The sequence below is a fragment of the Cygnus olor genome, chromosome 27 (genome assembly GCF_009769625.2).
Source record: "Cygnus olor isolate bCygOlo1 chromosome 27, bCygOlo1.pri.v2, whole genome shotgun sequence".
Taxonomy (NCBI): Eukaryota; Metazoa; Chordata; class Aves; order Anseriformes; family Anatidae; genus Cygnus; species Cygnus olor.
Window position 1 is genome coordinate 5,437,530 of NC_049195.1, and position 27,500 is coordinate 5,465,029.

The 27,500-nt window shown below is 46.0% G+C and overlaps 1 protein-coding gene across 3 annotated transcripts in view; it reads right to left on the bottom strand.

The window, feature by feature from the left end:
* The window catches only part of ZMAT4 (zinc finger matrin-type 4), an 87,810-nt gene that overhangs the window by 17,763 nt on the left and 42,547 nt on the right, over positions 1–27,500 (bottom strand). For 2 of the 3 annotated variants that reach the window (XM_040538380.1, XM_040538379.1), the window contains exons 2-4: positions 23,255–23,356; positions 10,299–10,388; positions 4,148–4,304 (exon numbers count right to left, since the gene is read on the bottom strand). In XM_040538380.1, the coding sequence (XP_040394314.1) occupies positions 4,148–4,304; positions 10,299–10,388; positions 23,255–23,356 (349 nt within the window). The remainder of the gene's footprint in view (positions 1–4,147; positions 4,305–10,298; positions 10,389–23,254; positions 23,357–27,500) is intronic. The other variant, XM_040538381.1, reaches the window with a different exon arrangement.

Consider the following 27,500-nt stretch of genomic DNA (forward strand, 5'->3'; position numbering starts at 1 on the left):
GGTGTCCGCAGGAGTTACGTCTCCCGCTCGCTAAGGAAATACGACAGCAGCATGCCACGCTGCTCGGCTGCCAGCCGGACAGCCGGTACCGTGGCTGTGCATCCAGGCCTGTCCCGATGCTGTTGGTGCTCACTCGAGTGCAGAGCAGGAGGGAGGGTGTCCGCAGGACACACGCTGCTGCTGCGGGGATTGTGCTGGTACCCCCCGAGTCCCCCAGCCTCGCATGGACCCAGCGCCTGCATCACCTGCGTGCTCCGGCATGGGAGGGTTTTCCTCTCAGCTCTCACAACACAAAGCATTTTCTCGTAAAGTCATGTTCCTCAGGGGCAGTTTACAACTACAAGCAGTCCTAAGGTGTGCTGAACCCAGTCTGACAACTAATGAAAACATCGTGCGTCTTCCAAATCCTCCTGAAGAGAAACAGATGAAAGTTGACTTCCCCACAAATGTGGATTTATCATTTTGTTATTCAGCACGTAACTACTACAGAACAGGAAACATCATCATTCCCTGAGCAGCAACATGAAAATTAATAATAAACACAAGACATCAAATGTTAAAAACGTTGCTCTGTCCTAACACAAACATAAAAGCTGCAAGTTTGACTATTTCAAGTACTTCAAAATGCTAAACAGCTCACGACAGTCTGCCTTACATTCCCGTTTGCTGTGGGAGGGAAGTGAGAAAGTCTTACTTTGCTGCATGAAGCAAAACACAAAGTTAGAAACAATTTAGCACTCTGGCAATGAACTAATGTTTGACTTATTTCTTGCATGCAAAGCTTCTTATTCATAGCTGTACTTAAATGGCACCCAACTTGTCATCCTTGCCACTCTCCAGGAACGGAGCATGAGAAGGAGAAAGTAACTGAGCCACAACAAAGGGGCACTGCAGGCACTCGCACTAGGATAAATGAAGCTATTTTTCCCCCGCAGTTCTTTATAACTCAACCTGGTGACTGGATGCAAGCTGATGGAAGATGTTGGAAATGATTGGAGAAATTCATCAGAAATAGTGGTGACATAAAGCCTCTGAGGGCTACAACCTAGTACAGCAGAAGCAACAGAAAATCATCACCAATATTTTGCTGTAGCGATGAGAGATCGCTTTCCTATTGTGAAAAACCTTACTGCTAAGGCACTCCTCCCTCTTCTGAAAGCACCAGCAGAGAAATTGGAGATCTGTATTTCATTAGGATGATAAAATAGACAGGGAAGGTGTAGCCCCGTAAAGAGGCTGTGAATAAATCTAATTTTCTATGGGACTGGTGAGACAGAAAACACAGAATATTAAAAAGGGGTTTGTTCAGAGGCAGACTGCAGTCATCAGTGCGTGCAGCATGTGTCTGCAGAACAGGTCTGCAACCTTTCCCAAAGCCAGCGTGAAGAAAACTCCTGCATAAGGGAATCAGAAAGTGCCTCTGGATTCCCTGGTAGTAACATGGGGGCAATGGAACAGCTCCTGCACCGGGCACAACATGTGCTCAGGCCTTGCACTGCTCCATCTGCACAGGGCACAGATTACTTCAAGTTCAGGATTTATGCAGCCTCCATGGTAATGCTGAAGAAGCGTGTTGTGTACCAGTTCAGTAGAGACGAGACAAACATTTCACCTTGCAGCATGGGAGCTCCTCAGAGAGCCCCTGAACTGCTCCTGACTGTGCTCAGCGCTGCTCTGGCACCACGCTGCTCACCGGGACAAGTGCTCAGCACTCAGACACATGCTCAGTCTCCCCAGCTCATGAAGGAGATATCTGCAGAAAACCTTCCTTCTGCCACTTCCCTGATGGACATGGATGAGAGGCAGGGAGGAAGCCACGGTGCTGTACTTGGAGAGAAGCCGCTCTGCAGAGGTGAAGCTGAGGAGGATTTCCAGCCCCAGGCCATCACCACAGGTCCCACAGCATCTTGGGGCACAGAGTGCTTCAGGGTCGATGCTGCTGCTTCCAGGAACTGTGACTGGGAATGGAACTCCAGTTGCAGATATTTTTCAAATTTTTCACTTTCATTGAGAGGAATACATATTCTCCAATGCTTTTTTTTTTTCTCTTTTCTTTTTTTTAATTGGAAAACACTGCTCTTCAAACAGCTCTAGAATTCTTTCTGAATTTTCCCTGCAGTTTCAACTGCATTCATTAGTCTTCATTTTTTCCCCTAAACTCATTTTGTCACTATGCTCCACAAAAGCATCTGTATGTCTGTGTGAATGAAATGACTTCTAGAAAGATGGTTGCGCAAAGAATTTCACAAATTCATTTCTCCCTTTACAAACAGATGCCCTAATTAAGCAAATGGTCAATTCAGAGTTTCAAAATTACTTAGGGTAGCAGAATACATTTTTGTGCAAGGCTGCAAATCACATATTGCAACCTGAAGGTTGTTACCCATTTTTACTTGCCTAATACCACTACAGTACTTCCTTAGATTAACTGTATATGTTTAATCTCAGCCATAATAAAAGCAATTGGGAAACTTTCAGAATATTTTAAGCTTTTTTTTTTTTTTTGAATGAATGAATGAAAAGATTATGAGAGTTCAAATATTTGTGTAGAGCCTTTCTCACTTTTGTTTGATAGCAAATGGCATTCCAGTGGAAGAATGCTGAGGAACACTATAGGAAGCCCAGAGAAATGCTATGTCCAAAGAGCACATTTCTGAGAACTGCTGGAGAGCAAGAAGGTGCTTATTAACATATTCCTGTGGCTCAGCTTCATCAGATCAAGTATCTGGGAGACTTGATGAGTCCTCAAGTTATTCTTTCCTAGTGATTACTGCAACTGAAGAGCCCATTACTCACAGAGCATGTGGTGCAGATCACTTATTGCCTCTGTGAGGCTGATCCAGATGATTAAAAAATTAGATAAAAACAATGCAAAGCTGCAGCTCTTTGAAAGTCATGCCTTGACACAGCCCTGCAGCCCCTGTACCTAACAGCAGCATGGCACAGCTGGCCGCTGCCAGAACTCAGAGACCCTATGTTAAGCCAGCCCCGTGGTGCTTCAGAGGTCTGTAGTGCAGCAGACTGTACGATTTGTCTCATCTACACATTGTCTGTCCATGCACATCTCTGATTTCATTTACAGAGGTGCCAATCCCGCTGCGCTGGCTCCCATGGGTTCCACAGCCACGTGCCCAAAGGACCAGCGAAATTCTCAGGTGCATTTCAGCAACCTCAGCGGGGAAGCCGCCACACCTTCACTTAACAAGCCTTCTGAGAACGCCCTCGTTAGCTAAAACGAGCAAGCCACAATCTAATGCAAGTCCCTGTATACCCTCAGCATTTCCCAAGCCAATACTGATAAAGGACAAATGATATGCATCAGCATCATCAGTCTGTAAAGTTAAAAACAACAATAAAAACACACAGGCAGCCAAAAAAAAAACTTATTTAGTCATTTCTAAGATTTATGCACATCTTGTTAGACAGGATCTAAAGTGCCCAGAAAAATTTATATTGTTCTAAAAGAAGCGCCACCAATACTAACAATGAAATACAGACATCTGTCTGCAGGGCTACAGCACAATGGTGCTGCCTGTTTAGCATGAGGAATACATTGTTCAAGTGTCCTCTGGCCTGACAGCCCCAGAGGAAGTTTTGTTTTACAGTATATTAGTGTTTTGCAGGGACTTTATGGTTAAGCAAACAATAAGATGGTTAAATTATTTGATTCAAACATTTGACGTTTTAAATGTGAAAGTTAATAGGCTCAGATTATTGGAATCACTGTGGAGGAAAGCGTGAATACCTGTCTGGGCAAAAATCAAAAGACAATCGATCCAAAACATTTTTAAAGACTACATTTCCCTCTGAGGTAAAAGCAAATGGGATTCTGCTCTGTACAGTAACAGGAAAGGTTTATTAAGTGTATTAGCTGAGCTGTCAAATAACTTCTGATAATTAAAGCGAGGCTCGGCTATTTGTGCCCAGAGGAGATACTGTCTTCCACAGAGCAAAACATTTCAGAAACACGGAACCAGATATAGGGCTCTCACAGAAAGGCCAGCGCTGGCTGATAAGCCACTAATCTACGTGAACAAAGCAGACAATAATGTGTATCAGCAATTCTTAAAGGTCGTTACAAGAGGGGCGCAAGCAAGGTGCCCGTGCACTGCCCCAGCCCGCTCCGGCCCCACCGCCTCACACCTACCTGCGGCCTTCAGTGCCGGCGGCTCACCTAGCAACAGTTTTAACCTTTTGGCATGGATTTTCCCTTGGTAATGCGATTCAGCCACCACTGCTGAGGTAAAGGACATGTTACATAGTGTGCAGCATTTGTTCTTATCCACTGTGTCACCATCACTGCCCTGGATGGAGACAAAAAAACACAAAAAACAGGTGCATCAGCCCACCAGGCAGCCACGGGGAAGCAGGGGAGGACTCCAGGTTATGTCGAGGACGTGATTTCCAAGGGTCTCCTGCTCCATTTCTCCCCCAGACTCCATGGGTATCCGCACAATGAAGCATCTCAGTGCGAAGGCTATGTCCCTTTGCAAGCTCTGGGATGTCAGCTAATAGATGACCAGAAGTATTAAAACTTCAAGAACGTGACTGTATTTCAGTCCCAGCAGGAGGTTCTCTCTGCTACAGTGATGTAGGCAGGGCTCGTTCTTCACAGTTACCAGTCACTGCATTTTTATTTTTACAAATAAACCCTGATTTAATGAGAATATCGTCTCCATCACTCACTAAAGTTATTCTTGAAAGAATAAGAGCCAGCATGTCTCTGGCCAGCCGTGTAGCTGAGCTGAGACCTATCGCTCTTAGCACACCCTGTGAGAAAAAGTGGTTGCAGCTGAAGGCTGTCAGCAAAATATCATTAACACTGCTGCCAGCAAATGTTTGCAAACAAACAGTATCCACAGATACGAGGGTAACCGTACAAACAACTGTTAAGCAGGGGAAAGAGGCGCATTTGCACCATTAGTCAAAATTAATTATTCAATCCATTCCATAAAGGAAATAAGGATTGCATTTAGGACCATATATGCATGGCCTCTCTTTTCAGAAGATCGCAGTATAGCAGGTTGGTTGCCTAGCACAGTTTCTAAACGATCACTTTTGAAAATACTGCTCTGTGAAGAGCAAGATCTCTCCAAAGCTGGGAAATGACCTGCTGTATGCATGCAGTTAGCATCCTGGTTCATTCTCCGGGCAAGAGGCCCCATGCCATGGCAAGACTGCCTCCAGGGACAAGCCATCTGGAGGCAGTCATGTACTCTTTTATTCTTTTTTTTTTTAAACAAATATTCTTCCAACTGCTGGTATATTGTCAAAACAGAAAACAGTCTGCTTTAGAAGCTGCAATCTTCACTTCACAACCACTTCACAATGAGTTGCAAATGCATTTTGCAATTCATCCATGTGCAAAGATAGAAGACGGCTCGGGCGTTTACTGGGGCACCCTGTTTAGCCCAGTGCTGGCCACACAGCAAAAACGCACTCAAAAATCCAGTTCCCCTTTGTCAAATTTCATCCTTATATTTGGACAGAGAATGAAGGCCCCAGCTTTTTAACTCCCCCATGCAAATGTGTGAGACAGTTCTAGCCCAGACTTCTCCCCAGGTCACACGCAGCACCGCCAGAGCCCCAGTAGCGCTGCCACTACCAGCACATCCCGACCAGTGTCCAGCCGGCTCCTCCAGACATGTCCTCAGCTCACGCGGACAGTGCCCCACAGTGCCAGGCACACAAGCTCCTGCCCCGTGCAACCCCCACGCAAAGCAGCACCGCATGCAGTGACCCTGAGTCACGCACCGGAGGTGCCCCCTGAGCCCCCCAGCAGAGGTGGAGCAGAATAAAGGCACTGCAAGACCTGGAACAGCGAACTGATTGTGCAGTGGCACCCAACCCACTGTTTAAGATCGTCTTCTCCCAAGAAATAAGAACAATTAGAAGGAGGACTGATTTTCATTGCTTTTTGTTGTTGTTATTAACTATAAATCAACTTAAACCTTAGGAAGAAATCTCAAGAGGTGATAAGTACTGTTCTGGGTGTAATTTGCACTTCTTTTAAATAGGATTCTCTCAACATATTTTATGTCTTCAAAGAGAAATCACTTGAAAGTTAAGAGCCGAGGAAAAATTCCCAGACTCTATTGATCATCAGCGGTGGTAACATATAAAGAGGCTCCAACAGAGCTCATTTGAAAACCTGATACACTTCAGTGTTTACGCACTAGGGTCCCTTCCTCTGCTTGCTCTGCTCTTCGGTGATGTTTTTTTCTTCCCAACCTACTTTCACAGATACACTGCTTTAAAAAAAAAGAAAAGCCTTCAAATGACCCTCAGACCCCCCAGATTCACAATTAAACCAATCCACTACACATTTATCCTAGATCACTACACATCTTATCCAAGCTCACTGATGTTTCTGGGTGAGCATCTCAAAGCCTGGGTGGGGATTTCACCACCAGACTGGCATTTGCTTGACGAGCAGTGGCCCTAATTTCCTGGTCAGTCCGAGAGCCCCAGGCTCTGCCTAAAACACAAACAGACCCTTGCTCTAACAGCCAGCCATTTTTCACACCCTGAATGCTGTTCTTCATTAGCAGTATCAAGGCGTTTGGAGAGACCTTAGGTACCCACACTTGCAGCATTTGTTGCAGCATCACCTTCCTTGGACTCTGCACTATGCTGTCCAGAGGCTAGACCCAGCCCTGAAGGGTAATTACGCCTTGGTGCTTTGTCAGCGGCTGTTTTACCTGTAAACAGATGGGCTGGGGGGAACCTGACCCCGGTGTCTTTTGTCACCTGTTGAATGACACTGCGTTGATAGGATTGTGCAGCCAACCAGTAAAACAACGTCGCTTGTCGGCCAGATCACGCAGGGGCCAGCGCTGCCAGCAGCCCAGCCAGCCCGGACCAGGGCAGGAGCCCCCCACACCCCACAGCACCCCTGGGTCCCTTCCCACTGCTCACCTTGCCCTGCTCAACCTAAAGCTGAAAACATCTCAGTTTAGCTTCCATAAAACCCAGACCAGCAACTCTAGCCCCATGCTACATAAGCTGAGCCAATGTGCAAGGATTTTTTTTCTACTGTTTGTTTTTGCAATTTTCTCCAGGCAGTCCCTTCTCTCTAACCTTTGCAAAGATGTACCAGTGACAGGGCTAACGACCTGGCATCAGCTGAAGCACAGCACAACATGCACAGCCTTGGAGATCAAGTATCTGTTTCCCAGCACTGACATTGCTCCTCTTTCCCCCCGCTCTGCAGCAGCGCAGGCCAGCCTAATTCATAGGGCTTCTCTTTGTAATATTATACATTTCAAAGCAAATCTTGTACATCCAACAGAATTAACTTCAGTTATTCAGATGCTTGTTAACAAGCCACTAAAAGGCATAATCCTCACACAGGGCCAGGCAGTTGCAGTCCTTTACTGGATGTTGCTTAAGCAATCCTCAAGAAAAGTGTGGATATTTAATCCGTAGATGCAAATCTGCTGTCTTCATTTCCTAGTTTTTATTAAGAAGAAAAGATTATACAAACCCTTGAAATACAGCAATATAAAACACACCACTCAAGGCACTGCAAAGTGTCTTTTAAATTTGAGTTAATTCTCTGTGCATGAAGAAGCTGCTGCTGTTAAAGTGCTATTTACACAACGCTCTGTGTGAAGTTTAGGCCACTTGCCTGCTCTTTTGGAGCCTGCTCTTCTTGTGGTACAAGCAAAGAGCAAGTACCAATTTATGGCAATCTAAATCCGAAACAGGCTTTAGGGAGCATCTTAAGACCTATACATTCACTGAAAAAAGCCAACCCTAGATGAAGTGAGGGATGCATTTCACAACACAAGCACATGTGCCAGAAAGAAAATGATGATTAAAGCAACTCCACCATCTCACAGTACAAATAGGGCTAGAAAAAATTGGAAGGCTTTTCTCCCAGCCCAAAGAGTTCATTTCCTAGCATATCAGAAATTTTCATCATGTTTGCCCTGATTATAACTGGGGTCCTACTTTGTTGGTTTTTTTCAAGTGAGAAAACCCTGACTAAAACTAATTCTGAGACTTGAGGTTATGACTCCTGATTTCAGAGTGGCCCTGACACAAGCTGTGACTTTCTCAGATTGCTTTCAGCTGAAACGCTAAATGGAAATTTAAAATAAAATGTCAACCGTCACTCAGTACACCAAAGACATGAGATTTGTCCCTTCTCCCCATAAAAAAATAAACAGATAGATAAAATAGTAATGAATAGCCCAACAATTAGGAGGTCACCCAGTGCAAAACTAATTGTATGTCTAGGTCTTCTTACTTTGCAAGGATAATGGGTGTTTTAGGAATGCAGAATATTTTTATACTCCTCAAATAATAGCATATACAACCCTTCACACCATTGAGAGGCCAGGTAGGAAATGCTGTCTCTCAAACTATTTCATCGAGCATCTACAACTGCAGAAACTTTTCCTTCTTATTGTCATTTGGAGAAAGACAAAGTATTTTTGTTTTGTGGCCAAAAGGATACTAAAGAAATGGCATACAGTCATGTAACAGTGCAGTTTTTGATGAAAGAAGGCTAATACTCCGTTTTTAGTTGTGGAAATTTAATTGGTTTGCAAGGATTATTTCTAATATTCATTAAAGTCAGTATGTCATGGCTTGACTAACGCTGCTAGATATCCGAATTTGGCAATACAGCTGCATTCTGTACACAGTAATGATGTTATCATGCTGCCTCAGAGATGTCCTAAATATTTCTGTACTATTTAAATGCTAAAAGCTTGGATAATAGCTGATCAGCAATAGGGCTACTTTGCAAATACTGCGCTGTAAATGTTGGCAGATTTTCCCTGCTACATTTTTATAATATAAATAATTTCAGAATGTAGGTCTTGCATAGCATATCATTCACCTGTTTCATAAGGACTTATTCAATTCATGCCCCATTAAGGGCTGTCCTTGGCACAATCAAATACCAGGAAACATAGAATTACCTTAGTCCTCACTGTGCCCTTTCATAAAAGAAATGGGAATTTGTTCAGCTTTGACTTAAGGTCTGTTTGGTTCTCTCTGTCCACCATATCCATGTGCTAAGGTGCACATGCAGGCCTGGGGTTTCTTGTTTGATGTAATGAAGCTCATTAAAGAATTATGTTCCAAGTCTATATGTGCATGTCCACTCTATCTTTAACATCCTGTAATTAATAATTCGATAAAAATAGTGTGAGATTCTGTTGTTATGGGGTAGATTGCATCTGCAATTACCCTGTGTGCAACATAAAAGTTCTACTAAAATTTTAATTACTGTGTGAAGGAGCTTTCAGATCCCTTTGGCAACACTCGCAGGCTTCTTCCTTTAATTAGAAGATATCTCGCTAAATATTGATAGCATTAAGCCACAGCCACAGTCACACAGATCTGAAATGGCTTGGATACTATCTGCTGGAATCTCATCAGCAGCTCTCACACGGGCCTGAGAACACGGGAGAGAGCTGAATGAATAATTCACTGAGAATCATTCACTTATAAATGTAGTCTGCCTTTATTGCCCGACAAATGGCTGTGAGCTGGTCTGATTGCCTCACGTCTGTTTGTTTATTTGAATGCAGCTGAAGAAACAATCGCATTTTTTTAAACTGCAGACTGATTGCAAAGCCTCCACGAGGAGTCTTTCAGCTGCAGCATCCTGTTTTCATCGACTCATAGAAAAAATCAGGTCAGAGGAGACCTGTGGAGGTCACTTTAGTCTCAGGTGACCTTTCCGGTCATGCTGTGGTTTCCAGCTGCATCATGGCACCGGGACGGCAGGGACACCTGGAGCTGAGTCCGAGCGGGGGGCACAGGGTCCAAGGCACAGTCCTCCCCTTAAGGCCTAGAACACACTGCACTGCACCCAAAGTGCTGGACAAACAGTAAGTTTTGCAGTTGCATATGAAAAGCTGCTGGCTTCAAGCACAGCAGCTCTAAAGTCTCGGCCAGAGCCACCGAGGAGCAGCCTCCAGCCTCCCGAACACCCAGCCATAAGCCTCCCTGCAGCAATTTACCCTTTCTGACTTTTGCACAGTCTCTCAACAGCAAAAACCAGGCCATTACAGGTAGTTTGGTCTTTGTTAAACTAAATAAATGCTGGATATCTGCAGTGAAAGAGCATTCAATAACTAAAAATGCAATTACTGTTGCTGACGTGCATAATATTTCTTGTACAGTTTATTGAAAATTATTTCCAGTTACTTAGCATTTCAGCTAGTCTAAATGTTACCTCTGGGTACTTGGTTATCTGTAGCTGTTACAGAAAAAAAATGCACAGAGTCAATGATTCACAAAGCAGTTGAGTAAACAGGGACTCAAATTATACCCACATTTTCTGATCGGAGCTTTTTAGCTGGACAGCCTCCATCTATGGGATGAAGCATATAATAGAGGCGAACTTTGCTGGCATGTTTCCGACTCTGGAAAAAGAAAAAGCAAGAAATGAAGTTACAAAAAGCAAGATGCTCTACTACACTGCATACAAAACCAAACTGCAATAAGACTTCACATCCGCTTGAGATGTGTATCCAACATGGGATGAAAAAAAGGGGAAAAGACCCAGGTGAGGAACACCTGCATCTCGTGTAGGTTTCCAGGAGCTTTCACAGAGCTCTCCCCCGAGCTGAACTGAGCTGTAGGGAGGTTAGGGCACCTGCTATTAGCAGGAGAAATGGTCCACCTTCACCCCACTCTGTGTGAAGTCCTGCTGCCTACAGCTTCCCGAAGGCACAGAGGAAATAAAGAGGCAAGAGAAGAGCAGCGTTTGTTATCAGACCATTTCCACACCAGGAGAGATTGAAAAGATCAGGGTTATTAAGCTTCAGGAGAAGACAGGATGGCATCATAAGGGATTAGATGCATACACACCGACAGAAACCCACAGTTCCTACACTTCCAGAAGAATAAAATACACAAAGAGAATAAAACCTCACTCTCTAGGAAATAAGCCAACTGATACCTGCCAAAGGTTTGAAAGAAATTTCTCCCATGGGTAAATTATCAGATAATTGTGCATTATATGAAATCTCCTGCTTTCCTCAGAAGCAGCTGGGGCTGGCTCCGCATCGCCCTCCAGCACCAGCACCGCACTGGGCGCAGCCAGGGCGTACCAGCAGGAGCGATGCCCTGGTCACACCAACAGGCAGAGCCATCCCTGCAGTTGTCACCCTGCAAAGGAAGATGTAAAAGCTCCTGCAGCAGGAGCACAGACACGCACCCTCAAAAGCACTGCCTCGCAATCAGAGCTCTTGCCTTCCGGTAGATATACGGGGAAAATAGCCTGTAACTACTAAATAGGTGCATCCAGGGCCCAGACATGCACGGCAGCTATTATTATGCAAATGTTTTCTCAGAATCTCCATTTTTGATTGCCTCACGGAACAATGGCACCATAATATTACAATTTCAGATCACAGATTTGCAATTTTAAAATATTAAATTATCATTAGCATGTATTGGAACATTCTTTTTCCTGTGGTGTGAACGTGGAGCTAAATTTGCACAGAGCTAAATTTGTATGCATAAATGTGACTACGCAATAATTTTTTTTAATGGAGCAAATCAGTCAAGATAAATAATGGCAAATATCTTTCCCTAATTTCACTTCCTGTATGCATTTAGAAACTGCAATTTTTCCCTGACAGACCCCAATCTCTCTCTGAACCTGCTGCTATCAGAGCTTAGCACAGGAAACCCCAAAAGCTTCAGCCACCAGTGATTAGCAGTCCAGATAGCGATGGCATAATTAAGAAATGACAACATAAATGTTTGACAGGCAAAGGACAGTCGTGGAACATCAGCCCCACTGTCTGGTGCCGCTCCTACTTCCTGCCTTGATGGTTTTTTGTCTGGTTTCTCCTCGTAGAGCTCCGTGCCCCCGTGCATGCACCCAGCTGGCTCTGGTCAGACCGGGGCAAGTACAGGGACAAACTGCAGGCACAGGGCTCCTTCACCCGCCTGGCCCCGACACATCGTGTGCTAGAGTTGGATGGGCCAGGAGGGCGACGTGGCCACCTGCAGCCCTTGGAGCATCCAGCCAGCCTCAGCATCCTTCCCACACACACAAGGTTCTTCCCTTGGGTTGGGCTAATCCTGCACTTCACAATGTCTACTTGTATGCAGCTACAGCCTGTGGAATTTATAGGTGACAAAGTTTTTTGTTGTTGTTTTTTTTTTAACCTTTTAAATATGAAAAGATTTTAACAGTAATCATTCCTATTGTTCTTTTCTGTGGCACTCACCTGTGCAATACACGATGTCTGAATGTCAGCAGTAAAAGGCAACAAAGCTTCAGCCTTTTGTAAAACACCTCTTACTTTATTTATGCATTTTTTTGGACTTATGAATGCTAAGGAAAAGGAATAATTTATGTTTGGCATAATTTTAAACTACACAGCTCCCTGTGCAGCCTTATTATCCTATGGTTATAAAAGCAGAGCTTAAAATCATCCCCAGCTTTTGCAAGTAAGTAGTGAGTACCTCATTCCCTCTAAGGAAGCAGAGGTAGCACAGCCTATTTGTCAAAACATTTTATCTCTGGTCTTTCCTACGTTTACACGTGTATTTATCATCCTAACACCGCAGCAAGAGTGAAGTGATTGTTCTTGGTGTGCTGCTCGCAACCAGCCCTGCTGGTTATCTTCTCTCCACAAAGCCACCGAAACCCACCGCAGTAGCGATGTGCGGGGAAGGTGAGTGCTGGCAGCGACGCTCCGCGATGCTCCATGGCTGCTTGTGGCAGGACGGCTTGTGGCATGGGCTGGGCCGGGCGCTGCTCACTTGCCATCCGAGTGCAGGTACATGAGGAACAGGGGCCAAAGGAACAGCCACACACAGGAACCACAAAACCAGGATAAATGGGATCAGGGCTCACACAGCTCTTGTTTTGATCCCCCTCACAACACCCATGAGCCTTAAAAAAGACAAAATTTTGTCACAGCTGTAAATCCGTGGTCTGGAACAAGAACACCACCTTTGAAGGTATCTGCCTGCTCATCAGTAGCCACCACAACTTATCCTAGGGTGCACTAAGAGAGTGTTTCTGTGCCTGTGAATATTTCTTTTGTAGCTTTACAAAGTGTTATGCCAAAGGCACTTTCACTTGAATTCTGTCTCTAGTGTCTGGAAAGAACTTCTATAGCAGGGAAGAAGTCTAGCTTAATACTACTTGCTTTAAAAACAACCCTCTCTGTGTGACATGGGGGGGAAGCTCAGAAAGGCAGTTTTCACATAGCAACTGCAGGCTTCTGCATTGTAAGCTCATGCTATTGTTAGAAGACTCATCAATAAAAGTAAACAGATCATTTCTATCTATGTCAAATCTATTCTAATAACCAAGGACTATGGCTGAGGCAGCAGCATCCCAGCAGTGCAACCCTAACACAGAAAAGAACAAAGCAGAGCTAAGTTGCGCTATGAAATGCGATTTGATTTTGCATAAATCAAGTTTTGCAGCACAGCTCTGTCCAGAGCGTGCAGCAGGGAGGCGAGAGCAGACAATCAGGGCTCTGTGGGAAGGACAGCAGCTGGCAGGACCCTGTGAGCTGCAGGCGAGGCTGTTTTCGGACAGAGCAGATGATTTCTGCCTCTGGAGCTAGGACAGCAAGGGATGAGAAGCGAAAGCACTGGCTTATGGAGGATTTGCTCGCTACTGCAGTAATTTAGCAGCTTTTTTTTGTACATTTACCAGCAACAGCAATGTCCTTGTGAAGGACCGAGGCACCTCTACCTCTACAGGGCCAGGAGCCTCTGGAAGAGGCGTTAGCTGGGGGTTTGCTGGGCTGGGCAGCACCCACAGCGATGCCTCCTTCCCGCAGTCTGGCAGGGGGTGCAGGAGGCTCCCGGCAGCCCCAGCCCAGCAGCCTGCGGCAGCCCCAGGGTCTGTTCCCACTTTGCACTGCTGATTTAAGCTGACCTGACAGTCTGAAATATTTCACCGTCTTGCAAGAGACTTCTTCCCTTACCCCAGCCACCTCACCAGCTTCAGACCGACTGCTCTGCTGCTTTCCTCACGCTGTGATTGCTTCTGATCTCTCTATTCTCCACAGTTCTGTTTATCATCTGCTTTTTCACTCTTCCGCTCGCAGCATCATGTTTTCAGTCAGCCTGCCTTTCCTTTCTTGCTCCCCCCTCCTCTGTGCCCTGCTCTCGAGCCAAAGCCACCAGACCCCCTTTTTCCAGGGACACACAGTGCGTCAGACACAGGCAGAGACGAGCAGGAAATGGGAAAAGGAACTGTAATGGCAATGCTAATGGCTGTGGCTTCACTTAGCTTGTAATAAATTCTTTTCCAGAAGACTGTTGGCTGGATTTTAATCCTTTTAGTGTGTACTGTGTCGATCTTTTTTGTACGCTGGCAGTTTCTTAATTAAATTGCCACAAAACATGCAGTCATATGATTACATCAGCTTTATTATCTGTATGTGCCCTACTTGTAATCTCATCAAAAGAGATAGTTATTTTGGCTAGACCCAGTTCCCTACACCTCACGCAGAAGGCCAGTCACACTGTCTGCCTGAAACCACCCCATGCAGCCCCCTCCAGAGCCCCACAGTCAAGGCTGGAGGGGCTCTGCCCCCCATTGCCTCCCAAGAGCACCCTGCACTTCCCAAGGCCTGACGAAGGCCAGTGGTGATGATGCTGGGTGCGTGGCCAGCTCCTTCCGAGCACTGGTTTGCAAATGACTGGACTTCCTGATTCAAAAAAGCAACATGCCAAATTTCATAATCGTTGTTTAACAAACTTTCCAATTCCTACTGGAATGGAACCAATTTCTCCCTCATTCTGTGATATAACAACATCCTCTGCTTTTTTAAAATAGAGGACAGACGTATTTTCAGAAAACGTCTTCCTTTTTTTGCCTCTCCTACCCACACAACGAGCAAACACTATTGTCAAGATCCCCGTTGTTCATTGCAGAGACAAACTCCGTCTGTTATTCCAGACGCTGCTGGGTGCCAATGTCCTTTTTCTCTCTTTGTAATTTTTGCAAAGCCTCATTTATAATTTATGGTCCTTTCTATCCACTTCCCCTTTTCCTCTGTGAGTTAATTTTTTAAAATGTGTCTACTCATACTTGTTACTTCCTGGGCACACAGATACGTGTCCGTAATTCCCAATTACATACAACTGGATTTACACTGCTAGGAAACTGGCTTCTTTAAAGCAACAGGTAGACACATTACCAGTTTAGACATTAATTTGCTCACACATAAAGGTAATTTACTGCTGATCTATTCACCCAAGCAACCACTGGCCCCTTCCATTTTCTCTACATCCATGATCATTCCCTCCCAGCCTGTTTAGTCCAGAGAATTCCCTAGCCTGGGGGCTCTGACGCGCTCCAGGAGCAGTCCCTGCTACGGGCCATGGGGACCATTTCACAGGCCCCAGCAGCATCTCCTAACTCTTTATTCTGCAACTTAAAAAATGGAACAAAAAAAAAAAAAGACTTCAGATGCTCCAAGTAAAACAAATAGTGGTGACCTGCTGCACCCAAAGCCGGTGACTTGTAAGGGATTAAAGGGGCTGCTTTGTCTTCTGCTCTGCTCAGCTCTGCAATCACGCAAGGTCAAAATGTCCAGCCCAAGCCTGGCAAGTTTAATTAAAATCAACATTGTTGTTGCTACAGCCACCTTCACAAGGGAAAACTGCTACTCACTCGAGACTCCTTTGAGTGTGGCCCTGGATCAGCGCCCATCGCCACAGCGCATTTCCTGAGGAGCTCGGAACCGGCACCAGGACCACCTCCCCCCCTACCTGGACACCAAACCTAGGAGGATCCGCACAGTCTGAGAGAAGGGTTCCTGTGCTGATCTTGCTCAATGGCAGAGAAAATGCTGCCCTTGGGTTTCTCCCCTTGGTGCAGTTTCCAACCCACAGGCACACCAAGGGGGTCGCACCATGCCCTGTGCAGTGGGGACAGCACAGGCTCCGGAGCTGTGTGATGCTCGCTTGCTTACAGGATTTATTCCCTAGCTGGAAATCCCTGCCCTGCCATCCTACAACTGCCCATTCAACCAGGACCTATGCTCAGCTCTGCAGGCTCCTGCGTGATAGATAGCTGCAGGCCAGCAGAACGGTAAGGCATGAATTTTCTGTCTCAGGAATCACCATTTCATCTTTAACTTCACCATCTCCTATACTGATTTCAACTGTAGCCAAAGTATCTCTGGTCCCGCACACCGCAGTGTGCCCAGCAGGGAGAACAATCACTGCCTGCTCCCAGCTGCTGCTCACAGAGTATGGGGCGGCACGGCTCGGCACTGCTCCCTCATCCGCCGCGAGCACCTGCGGCTGCCGCCAGCTCCACTTCTCCCCCAGACACGATGAGAGTCCCTCATCACTTCTCCAGCATTTCTGATGCAGGTGAATTGTACATTCAGACTAATGCAACTCTGCATTTACATTTCTGTTGGTGTTCTGGGATTTTTTTGCAAGCAGTGCGCATCCCTGCGAATGTGCCCAGGGAAAGGGGAGCTGGGAGAACGTGAGCAGGGCAGGAACCTCTGAGGCAAGCTTTGTGCAGCAAGTTTGCTGGCAACCAGCTTCCCAGCTGTACACAAGCCTTTTATCAAGGTCTTTGTGGCATTTAAAACCCTTTAAACTTGTAGAACAGCAGTTCCTCACGTGTCCCTGCCACTACATGCCTTTACCCTCAGAGCTGTGCCAGGGGTGTGTACAGAGGTGCCGGGGGTGGGTGCCTTTGCCACAGCCATGGGTTTGCTCTGCTGCCTTGAGCCAAGCCATGCAGAGACATCAGGTTCCCCCTGACAGAAACAGATCAATTTCAAGCAGCTCGAGCCCAGGTTTCTCAGCTCAGGCTGGTCTGCCACAGGTACTCAGGGTGCTTAAGGCTGCATTAACCTCACTGTTATGGTCCTGACACAAGCGGGAAACAGCACCAGACGAGTTAACTCAGATACATCTCCTCATCACGAAATTTACCCAGCACAATGCTGCAAAGCAGCAAACAGCGGCAATGCTTGGCTGTTCTCATTCTCTCTCTGTGTTTGAAACAAATCACTTTTAAAGTATGTCAGTGCAACTCGCTTCTGAGAACCTGCTCAGCCCCGGTGCAGTGCGTGGGCGGATTTTGTCACAACACACAAAGACAACTAAAGACTCTGCTTTCAAACACCTGGAATCCAAATCCAAACACAGCTTTGAGTTTAAAATATTAAAGAAAAGCAGGAATCAATATCTGGAACAAACAAATGCCTTCCTGTGCATCAGCACAAAGGGGCTGCCGCAGGAAAGAGAGACTTCTCCCCGGGGACGGCGTGGCCGGGGGCTCATCCCAGTCACACAGCTGAGCGAGGTGCCCTCAATTCCAGCCCAGGAGCCTCCCTGGCTTGATGGGGCATCCCTTGTGCCTCTCCATTACCTTCAGCCCCAGGATCTCATCCCTGGTGGGTTTTACCACCACTCAGAGAGTAGCCTAACAAACTTCAGCTATTTTTAGCCAGAAAAGGGACTCTGTACAGAGGGAACCTTGGAAGGGAGCTGCATGAGAAGTCTTTATCTGTTCTGCTGCTGCTGCTGTTTAGCAATAGGTTTGGACACTGGGAGTGCATTAAAAATAATGCTTGGCCATTAATGTTTACAACAGTATAGCAACATGGAGCCTTGTAAAATACCAGTTTAATTTAAATTGGTTGCCTGGAGCACACTGATCCAGTAGCTAATACTGCCCTGGTGAGTATGTACTTACTGTATGCAGAAAAGGGAAGAGGTATCACAGCAATCTCACCATAAAAACTGACACCCACGTATATCTTTCATATATGCTGTGAGGTCGCATTTACCTCAACATATTTTACTTGCTGCTGGTAAATGGCACGACACAAAGTGGATACCAAGGCAATTTGCAAAGGTCTATATGTGCACATACAAAAAACAGAATGGCACCTACATCATCTTCGCAACCAAACCACACACACACACACATTAGAAGCTTTCTTTAGTCTGAATTTTGTTTCCTAAACTGAGGTTCTACCAAACACCAGTACAATCTGCAGAATAATCTGCAGAAGTTTGAGCAGCCACTTGAAACTATATACTGTGCATACAACGCAGCAAAGCAAATTCTCAGCAGTTGGTGGGAAGGACACAGGAACAACAGGTAGGACATGTCCCCTCCTCCTTCATCCTCTGAAGTATTTGCAGGTTATTCTCACTAGGGCAAACCAAAACTTTGCAGGTAAGTGCCATGGCACAACAGGCCAGCTATCAATGCTAGCATTCCCTTCAGCAGCACCCAGCCAACACCAACAGACACCTTGACAGACCAGAGCCCTGTGTAGTTTCACTTCCAGCTGAAATGTGTCCTTTCTGCTCCTCCATCCTGGAAATGCCTGTAGCATCTCGTGTGGGGAGCTCACATCACACACAGAATATTCCAGCTCCTTGTGTTCTGGTGCAGCATTTATTTTGTTAACTGGAATATATGCTCCTTCACTGCATTAATATTTCAGATACAAGATTGCCTCTCTGAGCGCACACATTTTGATCCTTAAAGCACTGATGTGCCAATGGTAAACAATGTTTATTATTCCTACTGACAAGCCATCATTTTATGCAAAGTTTCCCAGAGCAGGACAGCCCAACTGGAAGCAGATTAACTTGAGCACCACTCCAGCCCGTGCAGACAGAGTATTGATGGGGCTGTCGATACTGCTCTCCTGCTTCGCCCACTGTGACAGGGTGAGAAATTCCAAAGAACACTTGGCTCCCGGAGATGAGCCAAAGGGCACAGCACTGTATTTGTTCTCTGGAGTTTGGTCTGCATTTGAATTTTAATATACTTTGCCTCTGCCCTCCCCCTGCCTCTCAGGCTACACAGAGAGCATTTAAGCATCATTCCTTCATTTCGCAAGGTGAGCCAATAACAGCACATTCACATGACACTTTCCTGGGCTTCTCTTCCTTCAAACCTGGTGTATTTCTTCATTTTAAATGAAAAAGTAAAGTACCATCTGAACACCTGAGGCAATAAAGATTACAATGAAGAAAAGCGTTATAGCAGCTTAAGGAGCAAATGTGGTGATGAATATGCAGCTCAAGGTGGAATCTGAAAGCAACTTTGCATATTTGGTAATTTTCCTGCAGGATTTTCAAGGAGAAACTTGAAAATAAATTGTACCATCTTTCTAATGGCTGTGAATACTTCTATACAGCAATGAGGATTCAGAACTAAGAAACCTTATCTTTCTAATTTACAGAGCAGCACACCAAAGTGACTGCTACAGCCCTCTCTCAAAGACAGAGCTGGTAGAGGGTGTTAAATTATGGGTAATCAAGACATTATCCAGGAAAGAGGCCTGCCACTCCAGAAGGATGCAGAAATACATAAATCCTCTCTGGAACACAGGTTTTGAATGCAATTTCAGCAAGTAAACCACATTTTATTTCCCCTCTTGTCCTCTGCTTGGCACAGGCCACTTCCACAACCATTGCTGCCCGCTGACCTTCTGTGATTTCTCCGATGCTCTTCCCCTTGCAGAGGGATAACAGCGGTCGCTGAGTGTATTGATCCACTGCTGAAGTGGTCATACAGCTGCAGGGGCTTCTGTTCACAGAGCAACAGCACCAGTTACTTCTCTGCAACGCTTTTGAAGGGTGAAAGGCATTGGAATAGCGATGCTTTGCTGATAAAAGCTGCAGGAGCTGATTCACGGCCACGCTGCTGTGACACAAGCCTGAATCCCAGCCTTTCCACCGGCTCCCACCTCCTTGCAAAGGGCTCTGCGCTCAGGTGTGGACACTGGGTCACTGCTCTTTTTCCACTTAAAAATAAAAATCAGTCCTCTCATTTCAAAGTTGTGTTGGAAGACACACGCTGTCTGTGCAATCAAAGACAGAGCAGGAAGGTGCCTTTTTGGCGTGCTGCTCGGCCCCGCAGGAACCCTACAGCAATGCCCAGGGCCTTGCCCCTCGCCCCTGACCCTCCTCAGCCTCCAGACAGAGTTGCACAAAGCACATAAATTAAGGGTAGTATTTTGCTGTATGTCAAGTTGGTAGCAAAAACATGCTGCAAATACTCTGATTCTTTTGTCATTTTTCCACTACAGTTGCCCTTGGAAATAATACTGCACGACTGACATCAAATTATTTCTTATTCCTGGCAAAGTCCTGCAGCAGAAAATAAGAGTTATTGGTTGATGATTTGGGGAAGGAGACGAGACAGCGATTGGAACTGACTATTCCTGTTTGGCAAGATAAAAACATCCCCCTTTCATACACCATTTCCCTCTCTTTTCTTACAGAGAAACGTCTTATTTTGCATGTGCAAAGGAGCCAAGATTTCACCGCCTGGCACAAAGGCTGCAGGCCTCCCTTGGCTGTGATGAGGAGCCAGGGGATGAATTCCCCAACTCTCCCAGTTCTGGCTCAATCACAGTGCTGTAGACCCATACAAACCACAGCACGGAGGAAGATGCGTTACCCACACAGCCCTCGAGCCTCAGACTCCAGCTTTGCAGCCCAGCCTCCAGCAGGTGCCTCCCCCCTGCTCCCCGCCTGGGCCAGCACCAGGCAACAGCAGAGGGGAGCAGCCCCGGGCCCAGGGTCCCCATGTAGCTCCCCGAGCAAGGCTGGAGCCCCCCAGGAGCACTGAGACACCTGGATGAAGCTGGGCACATGCCAACAGCAGGGTTGTGCCTTCTGAAGTGCTGCACTTTTCCCTGTGGCAAGGGCTGGCAGTTGTGGGCAGCATGGAGCTCTCGTACCTTCGCCAACAGAGTTTTGTAAAAGAATGGTCATGTTGTGAATCCTGACATTACAGAAGTGAATATTCTCACCATAAACTCAATTTGTCCATCTGTCCAGGGGAAAGAAACACCTTATGACTCAAGTGTCTAGCAGGAAGAATGGCCTTCTCCATTCATGTAGCAGATCCTCGGAATGAACCGCTTATGAAACAGTGTCAGAGCAAGAATTATTTGCAGAAATTATTCTCCAATAATTTTCCATGATTAATGTATGTGGGGAAAATCACAGACAGCTTGTCCAGCGTCTGAATAAAAAAAGGCTAAGTTCACCTAATAAATGATTCACTACGCATTATTTGCTCAGGTCTCTCAGAACCACATCCAGCTTGCATTGGAAAAGAGACTGGAGCTGCAGAAAGATTTCCAGTTTGGTTTTGCAGCCAAAGTACAGGGTGCCCACAGAGCTTCCCCATGAGGTTCAGTGCCACACCAAGCCACAGCGGGGCAAATGCTGCACGCATTGACAGCATGGGGAGAAACATCCAGAACGCTGCTCTGCCCATGCCCTGCTGGCATCCCCCTGTGGAGAAGCGTCTTACGCAGCATCGCCTTCCCAAAAACCTCAGGGCAGATCTGCAGACCTCCTGCCATGCCCGTGGTTTCCTCGCACTGGGATGAGAGCAGAACGCGCGTTCCCTCTGGGGCAGCACCCGGAGCCAATGCTCAGCAGTGCCATGTCCCACAGTGAAAGGCTGCCACAGAGGCACCGCTGCAGGGCAGAGGCACACCAGCCTCCCGTGGGGGAGAAGCCAGGCCGGGCAGGGGCCAGTCCCGTCCCCCCCGGCTCCCTCCATCCCTCCAGTGCCCACGCTCTGCTCTGCGCCACGCAGCCCGGTTGGATAACGGCATTGTCGTGCCAAACATCTACGGCGTCTGCTGGGATTTCACAGGAGATGACAAATGAGCACAACACCTCGCGCTAGAAATATACAACAGAAAAAGCTGTTGTTTTCCACATTTTGAAAACATCTGCTACGAATTAATGATTCAGCTCATACCTACAATTACAGACACAGAAGAAAAGATTGGCTGAGCACCCCACTGCTCTCACATCGCTACTACTGTTTCTGCAGCAATGCTTCTGCCTCCTGTAGACCAAAATTTGGCAGCCGCATCACCCATTTACCAGGATCTGGAAGGTGTCCCTACAACTGCAGCCTTTGACTTCACAGTGGCTGCTGTGGTCTGTGCTGCACAGAGGGCAGCCAAGGGAGTATTTACAGGAAACATCTCAAGGAATCTGCCAAAACAGACATGTACAGTGCCTTATAAATAAATGCGTGTTATTGTTATTTATTAATGCAGCACAGCATCCTTGGATACCGTACATTGATTAAGCTTCCTGCATGTCTTCACTGGACATACTGAGACAAGTGTCTACCCTATTATACCTACTCAGAGCAAAATTTTAGGAAAAATTCATCTTCGAGGCCTCGTAGCAGTCTGGTTCTGTTGAAATGCTGCAAACACGCTTACTTTAGCATATTCAAAAGCAAGGGCAAAATGCAGCTCAGCCACTCAGACCCTGCAAATGCTGAAATCTGTCATCCCCAAGCTCTCCATGTTCATCACTTCTTTCTCCTAGAGTCCCCCAGGGAACACTGAACCTGTATCAATGATCCCTTGCACATGCCACCAACAGCACAGCCCTGTGGCACCACCAAGGCGAGTCTTCTGGTCCCCTGGGATTCGTACCATGCAAAGGGTGATCACCTGCTCGGTAATCCTTTGTGCACCACAAAAAGTGACTCTGCACCCTGCTCTTCATTTGAATATGAAGGAGAAAACCTGTTCTCCTTTTGGGTTACTGCCAAGATGGCACCTAACCTGGGAACTCGGCCCGCGCTGCCGCAGGCCTCCACAGCACTGGCTCCCCAGCCTCCAGGACTGACGCGTGGGTGGCAGCAGCTTTCCTTTTTTGAAGAATTTCACAGCAGCATATCCTTCAGGAGTTTCCTCCCTTGTTTAATATGAATTTATTTAATTTTGTTTTGAAGATACGCAGTGCTGTTAATTGCTGTTCTAACATGTCTCTAATGATATATCCTTTCTAATTGTTTATTGCTTGCCTACCTCTTAAGTGCTTGAATACATTCAGAAATACTAATCTATTCTCTGCACGATCAGTGATTCCTATTCAGCCAAGCATAGTGCAGCACATTTAATATAAAAACTTGAGTTTGTTTTGCTGAACTCTTAAGTGATCTCCTTGCTAGCTACATTTATTTGAAAACTATCTTTTATTAGAGGTCAAATTGTAGCCTGACTGCGGATTTAGGCAGGACAAAAAAAATACATGCAGCAGACAACGTTGCAGTAACATTGTTCACAGAATAATGCGCCACCAACAAAAGCAGTCTTTTGAATTTTGAGTTTTCAAAGAGGAATTTTAAATGCTCATGTAACTTGCTTACTGGGAATACAGTAGCCAAGGCCACCCTGTAAAACACATAACTGAAAGAGGCATCGATGGAGGAGTTACAACCCAACAGACTGATTAACAAAGAGCATCCTACCTCGTAATGGGCCACGCGCTGGGACTCGGATATTAGCTGTGCGCTGCACACTTTGCAGTAACTTTCAGTGAATAATTCCTGGTCAATGTCAGATGATTTCATCTGTTCACAGCAACAAAGAGAAGAGACAACAAACAGATTTAGTTCCAAAACACAGGTAGAACAGGGCAGTCGTATTTGATGTAGACCCCTAAGGAAACACGGGCCAAGCAACTCCTGAGTTGAGGGGTTCTTCTCACAAGACCCACAAGTTCGGAGTCCCCAAGATTTTCACACAGGCAGCCTACACCGAACACACAGTCCTTGCCCTGCCAGCACCACTACCTGCTCCTTCCAGCACCCTGCACGCCCGCCGGCTCCTGCTTTGAACCGCGTAGGTGCATCAGAGCAGTGCCATCCTCTGCCCTGTCTGCAAGGTGGTGCAGAAACGGACCGAGGTCGGAAGTGATTAGTTAGCAGTTGTCATCAATGAAACAAGAAGTGCTGCAGTTCCTCAGCCTTTAAAAAATAATATATAAATAAATGCAGATATTACAAACTGGAGGAAGATGTTTTCAAGCTGGAAGGGTGCTCTGCTGCATTTCTCAATTTAGACACTGCTGCATTTCTCAATTTAGACACAGAAGGAAATTGCTTAGGTGATTTAGCGGGCTGTGCTGTTCTCAAGCAGCTGTTTAAATATTTGTGCATTCCCCACAATTTCCAGTGAGGACGCTTGCACTTACAAAAAGAGCTCGGTGAGTGATCTGATTCATAGGAATACTTGAGTTCTCTGTTCACACCTACTTCCTCGTCATGCAAGCAATTGCAGGTATCAAACTCTGAACTGATAACCACAGTGCATATCAGGAAGGTTGAGGCTTATGAAAGACTGAACCGAGGCAAAGCAAAAACCACCAGATGTAGCTTCCTATATAGGATATTTAAAACAAAACAAAAGATAAAAACGGTGCAACTGAAGAGTGAAACAGAGGGTAGTGCTTTCTAACTAATGCCAAGATAAAATCTCTATTAATTCACAATCATAACAAACCCAGGCACAATGAAGACTGATAATTCAGTTTTTATAGTGTTTATTCCACTGATTGGGAAGAAAAGCATCATGGAAATAATCAGGTTATGATGCCTCACCAGCAGAAGAGCCGCAGGGTTTGGGGATGCACCAGAGCTCTGGGGCCGCTGGGTCCCGCTGTGCGGGGTCGGGACGGGGAAAGGAAGCTCCGTGGGCTCGACTGCTGCCAACCCCGCTGCGGGTGGCTGCACCACGACCCGCACGCACTGCAGTCTCAGGAGCATTAAGGTATGTGTTATGGGTGTTTTATAAAAACAAGCAGCTGAGCAGACACCAGAGGGTCTCAGCCTGGCTCTCACCCCCAGCCCCATGAAAAAGGTTCACTTTGATGTTCGTGATCTACCAGAAAAAAGATACAAACCACAGAGCTCTTCTGCTGGTGCCCTCATGCTCTGATTCTGCAAATCACTTGCTTGTTTTCCCTTGTTCTCTGCCTGGGTTTAATCTTCATTTACTCTGTCTAGAGAACTGCTGTACTGAGAAACTTTCAAAGACACCAAAAGATCCTTTTAGGAGTACAAGAAGTGTTGCAAAATTGTATCAAAGGCAAAATAAAAAAAATAAAAAAAAAACTCTAAAATACAACAGATTGACACAAAACAAACCAAAGAATCTCATTAAATCTTAATCCAGCATCCAAGATAGAAGCATGTAATATCATTTTCATCTGCATGCAGTTCACAATGCTCACAGTATAAACTCTCATTGCAAAAACCAGATTAAATCAAAAGCTGCTCAGTATTAGCTTAGCCCTGCACGATCTGATAACAGATCCCAGGTCTACACCCAAGCATTCACACAAGCATTCCACTGCCAGCACCCATGTGTACAAATCACCCTTGCAAAGCTAACACAAAAACGCAGACAGCCTGAGAACAAGTTTAAACTCAAGTACCAAACAGACTTTGACCTGTCCCAAATAAATATAATAGAAATGCAAAAATCCCCTTCCTTTCTCACTATGCCTCTTAATTGCCTCTCCGCTGCTAGAGAGCTCTCACACAGCTTTACTGCCCAGAGTGCCTTTCTGAGGACTGACATTAAATTTGGCTGGTGCAAGCTGCTAGCTCAGAATAAAGCTTTTATGTTTGATGGCTGCTAGCTGGATTCTTTGCCTTTTTTTTTTTCTTTTTTTAATATTTTTTTCTGTACTGTTATATTTTCCCTTCTAGGATAACATGCTATAGCAGGACCTCAAAAGGGCATCAAGGTAATATGCAGTGAAGCAGATGGATGAAGACGCACCTCTCCATGCCATGTAAACCAAGGTCCCCCACCCGTTGTGGGGCCCAGGGCTGGTATTCCCTGGGAGCCTGTGTAGAGCCTGCAACAGTGCAAGAGCCAAGAGGGACCTGTCTGCTTCCTACAAAGGGATTCCTACAGAGATGCCATAACCGCAGCAAGGTAACCACAGGTGGCCTGCTGATGGCATCTGTGCATAACTGCAAGGGCTCCCGGCTGCAGCAAAAGGCAGATTCCAGACATGAAGCCTTGGGAAAAAGAAAACAGCTTTGTTGTGTCACTACCTGACCTAAAAACAGTGCTTTCTCAAGCTCGAGAAAAGCTCCTTTCCTTCCCCTCCTCTTGCCTTGTCTCATATACACTCTGCTTTATTGTTTTGTGGGTCAATGCCAGCAGTGATTCAATAACTTCTTCCACCTGCAAGTGTCATAAAGGGAGCTCATAAGCAATTAATATTTAAGTATTTCTAATCACTTAATTCCATTTTAACTCTTGCTGCCGACAAGTGCCTAACAGTTCCCAGAATTGACTAGTCTGGCTGATCTTCACTACATAACCTGTCTGTCAGAAGGCAGAGTGGAATCAAGGCTTTTCTGCACCAGCAACCTCCAGCCCGTCTGGGGCTGCAAAGCACCGCACGCCTCCAAGATGCTTGAGGAGAAGCGCAGACGCTGAGCAAGGAGGGATGTGTTCCCTGCTCGCTCTCAAAGGTTTTTCTTGCTGAGAGCTGAGGAATTAACGTGCGATTCGCACCCCCACCAGCCGGACTCAACAACTCAGCCGAGTGGAAGCACTTGGACTGCACAACCAAGGTCTAAGTATCCAAAACTCTTTGCATCTTCCCCTGGTAGAGACAGGAGCAGCGGTGCCCCCACCACAAACACCGATCACCTCGCCCACCTCGCCTCCTCTTCTTGCAGTGGGTTTATGATGATTTATTATTTCCTCTTGCATTGGCACTTGAGTGTTGGAGTCCCTCCTCCCCGCTTCTGATCAGTAACCTCTGCACATGTCAGCTCAGCGCCTCCAGAAGTGGCAAACTGTCATAAGAGACTTCATTTTGAATACCTTGTGCCATATGGTGACGATTCTTCTCAGCAGTTTCAGTGACTACAACAGCTTAATGAAAATCAATTTGATGGGGCGGACTCCAGTTTCTGGCAACAGCTAGAAAGATGCTAACTAAGTTGCACTAAATTTTAGAGGAGAGCAATCCACATATTGACATCAGAGACATACTCAAAGCCGAATTCCTTCCTTAAGGACGAGCGTTGCACCAGACACAGACGTGCTGAATGTGTGCCTGTCACAAAGGAGAATGATGGAAGTGAACCTGCAATAAAAGCTTCTGCAATCCAGACCTAGCTGGGACAGTGAGACCGCTGCCGCCCAGGCCCAGAGAGCCAGCTGGAAGCCGCGAGCTGCGGCCGTCCCTTGCTGCTGTGGCAGCTCTCAGGGCTTGTCCCTTGCAGCACAGGAGCCGAAGCACAATCTGCAGTCACTGCTAGCAAATACTTCCCTCGTGTTTCTGATAAATACTTTTGTGATCTCCTCCCAGGCAATCTTCCCCCAGAAAGCTGCTTCTATTTTTATTATTGCACACCCCCTGTTATCAAATGTTTCACCCCCTTTTTGAGCAATGAGCTCATTAGAGTAGGAAAAAAAAGAGCTCTTTTAATAACAGCAATTTCACAAATGGTAGCAAACGTTCCAGAGTAACTGGCCCATATTCCAGCTCTTAAACATGAATAAGATGTTTTTTCTGATACCAAGTTTTGCCTTTTATATCCCTTCACAGACTACCCTTGGTAATTTTTACTGTCAATTATTTCCATATTTCGACAACAATAAGCAGAAAAACATGATAAACCCAAAAAGCTGCAGACGACTTCACGTCACTTCAGGGCAGGGAGTTTGAAAATGCAGCACCAT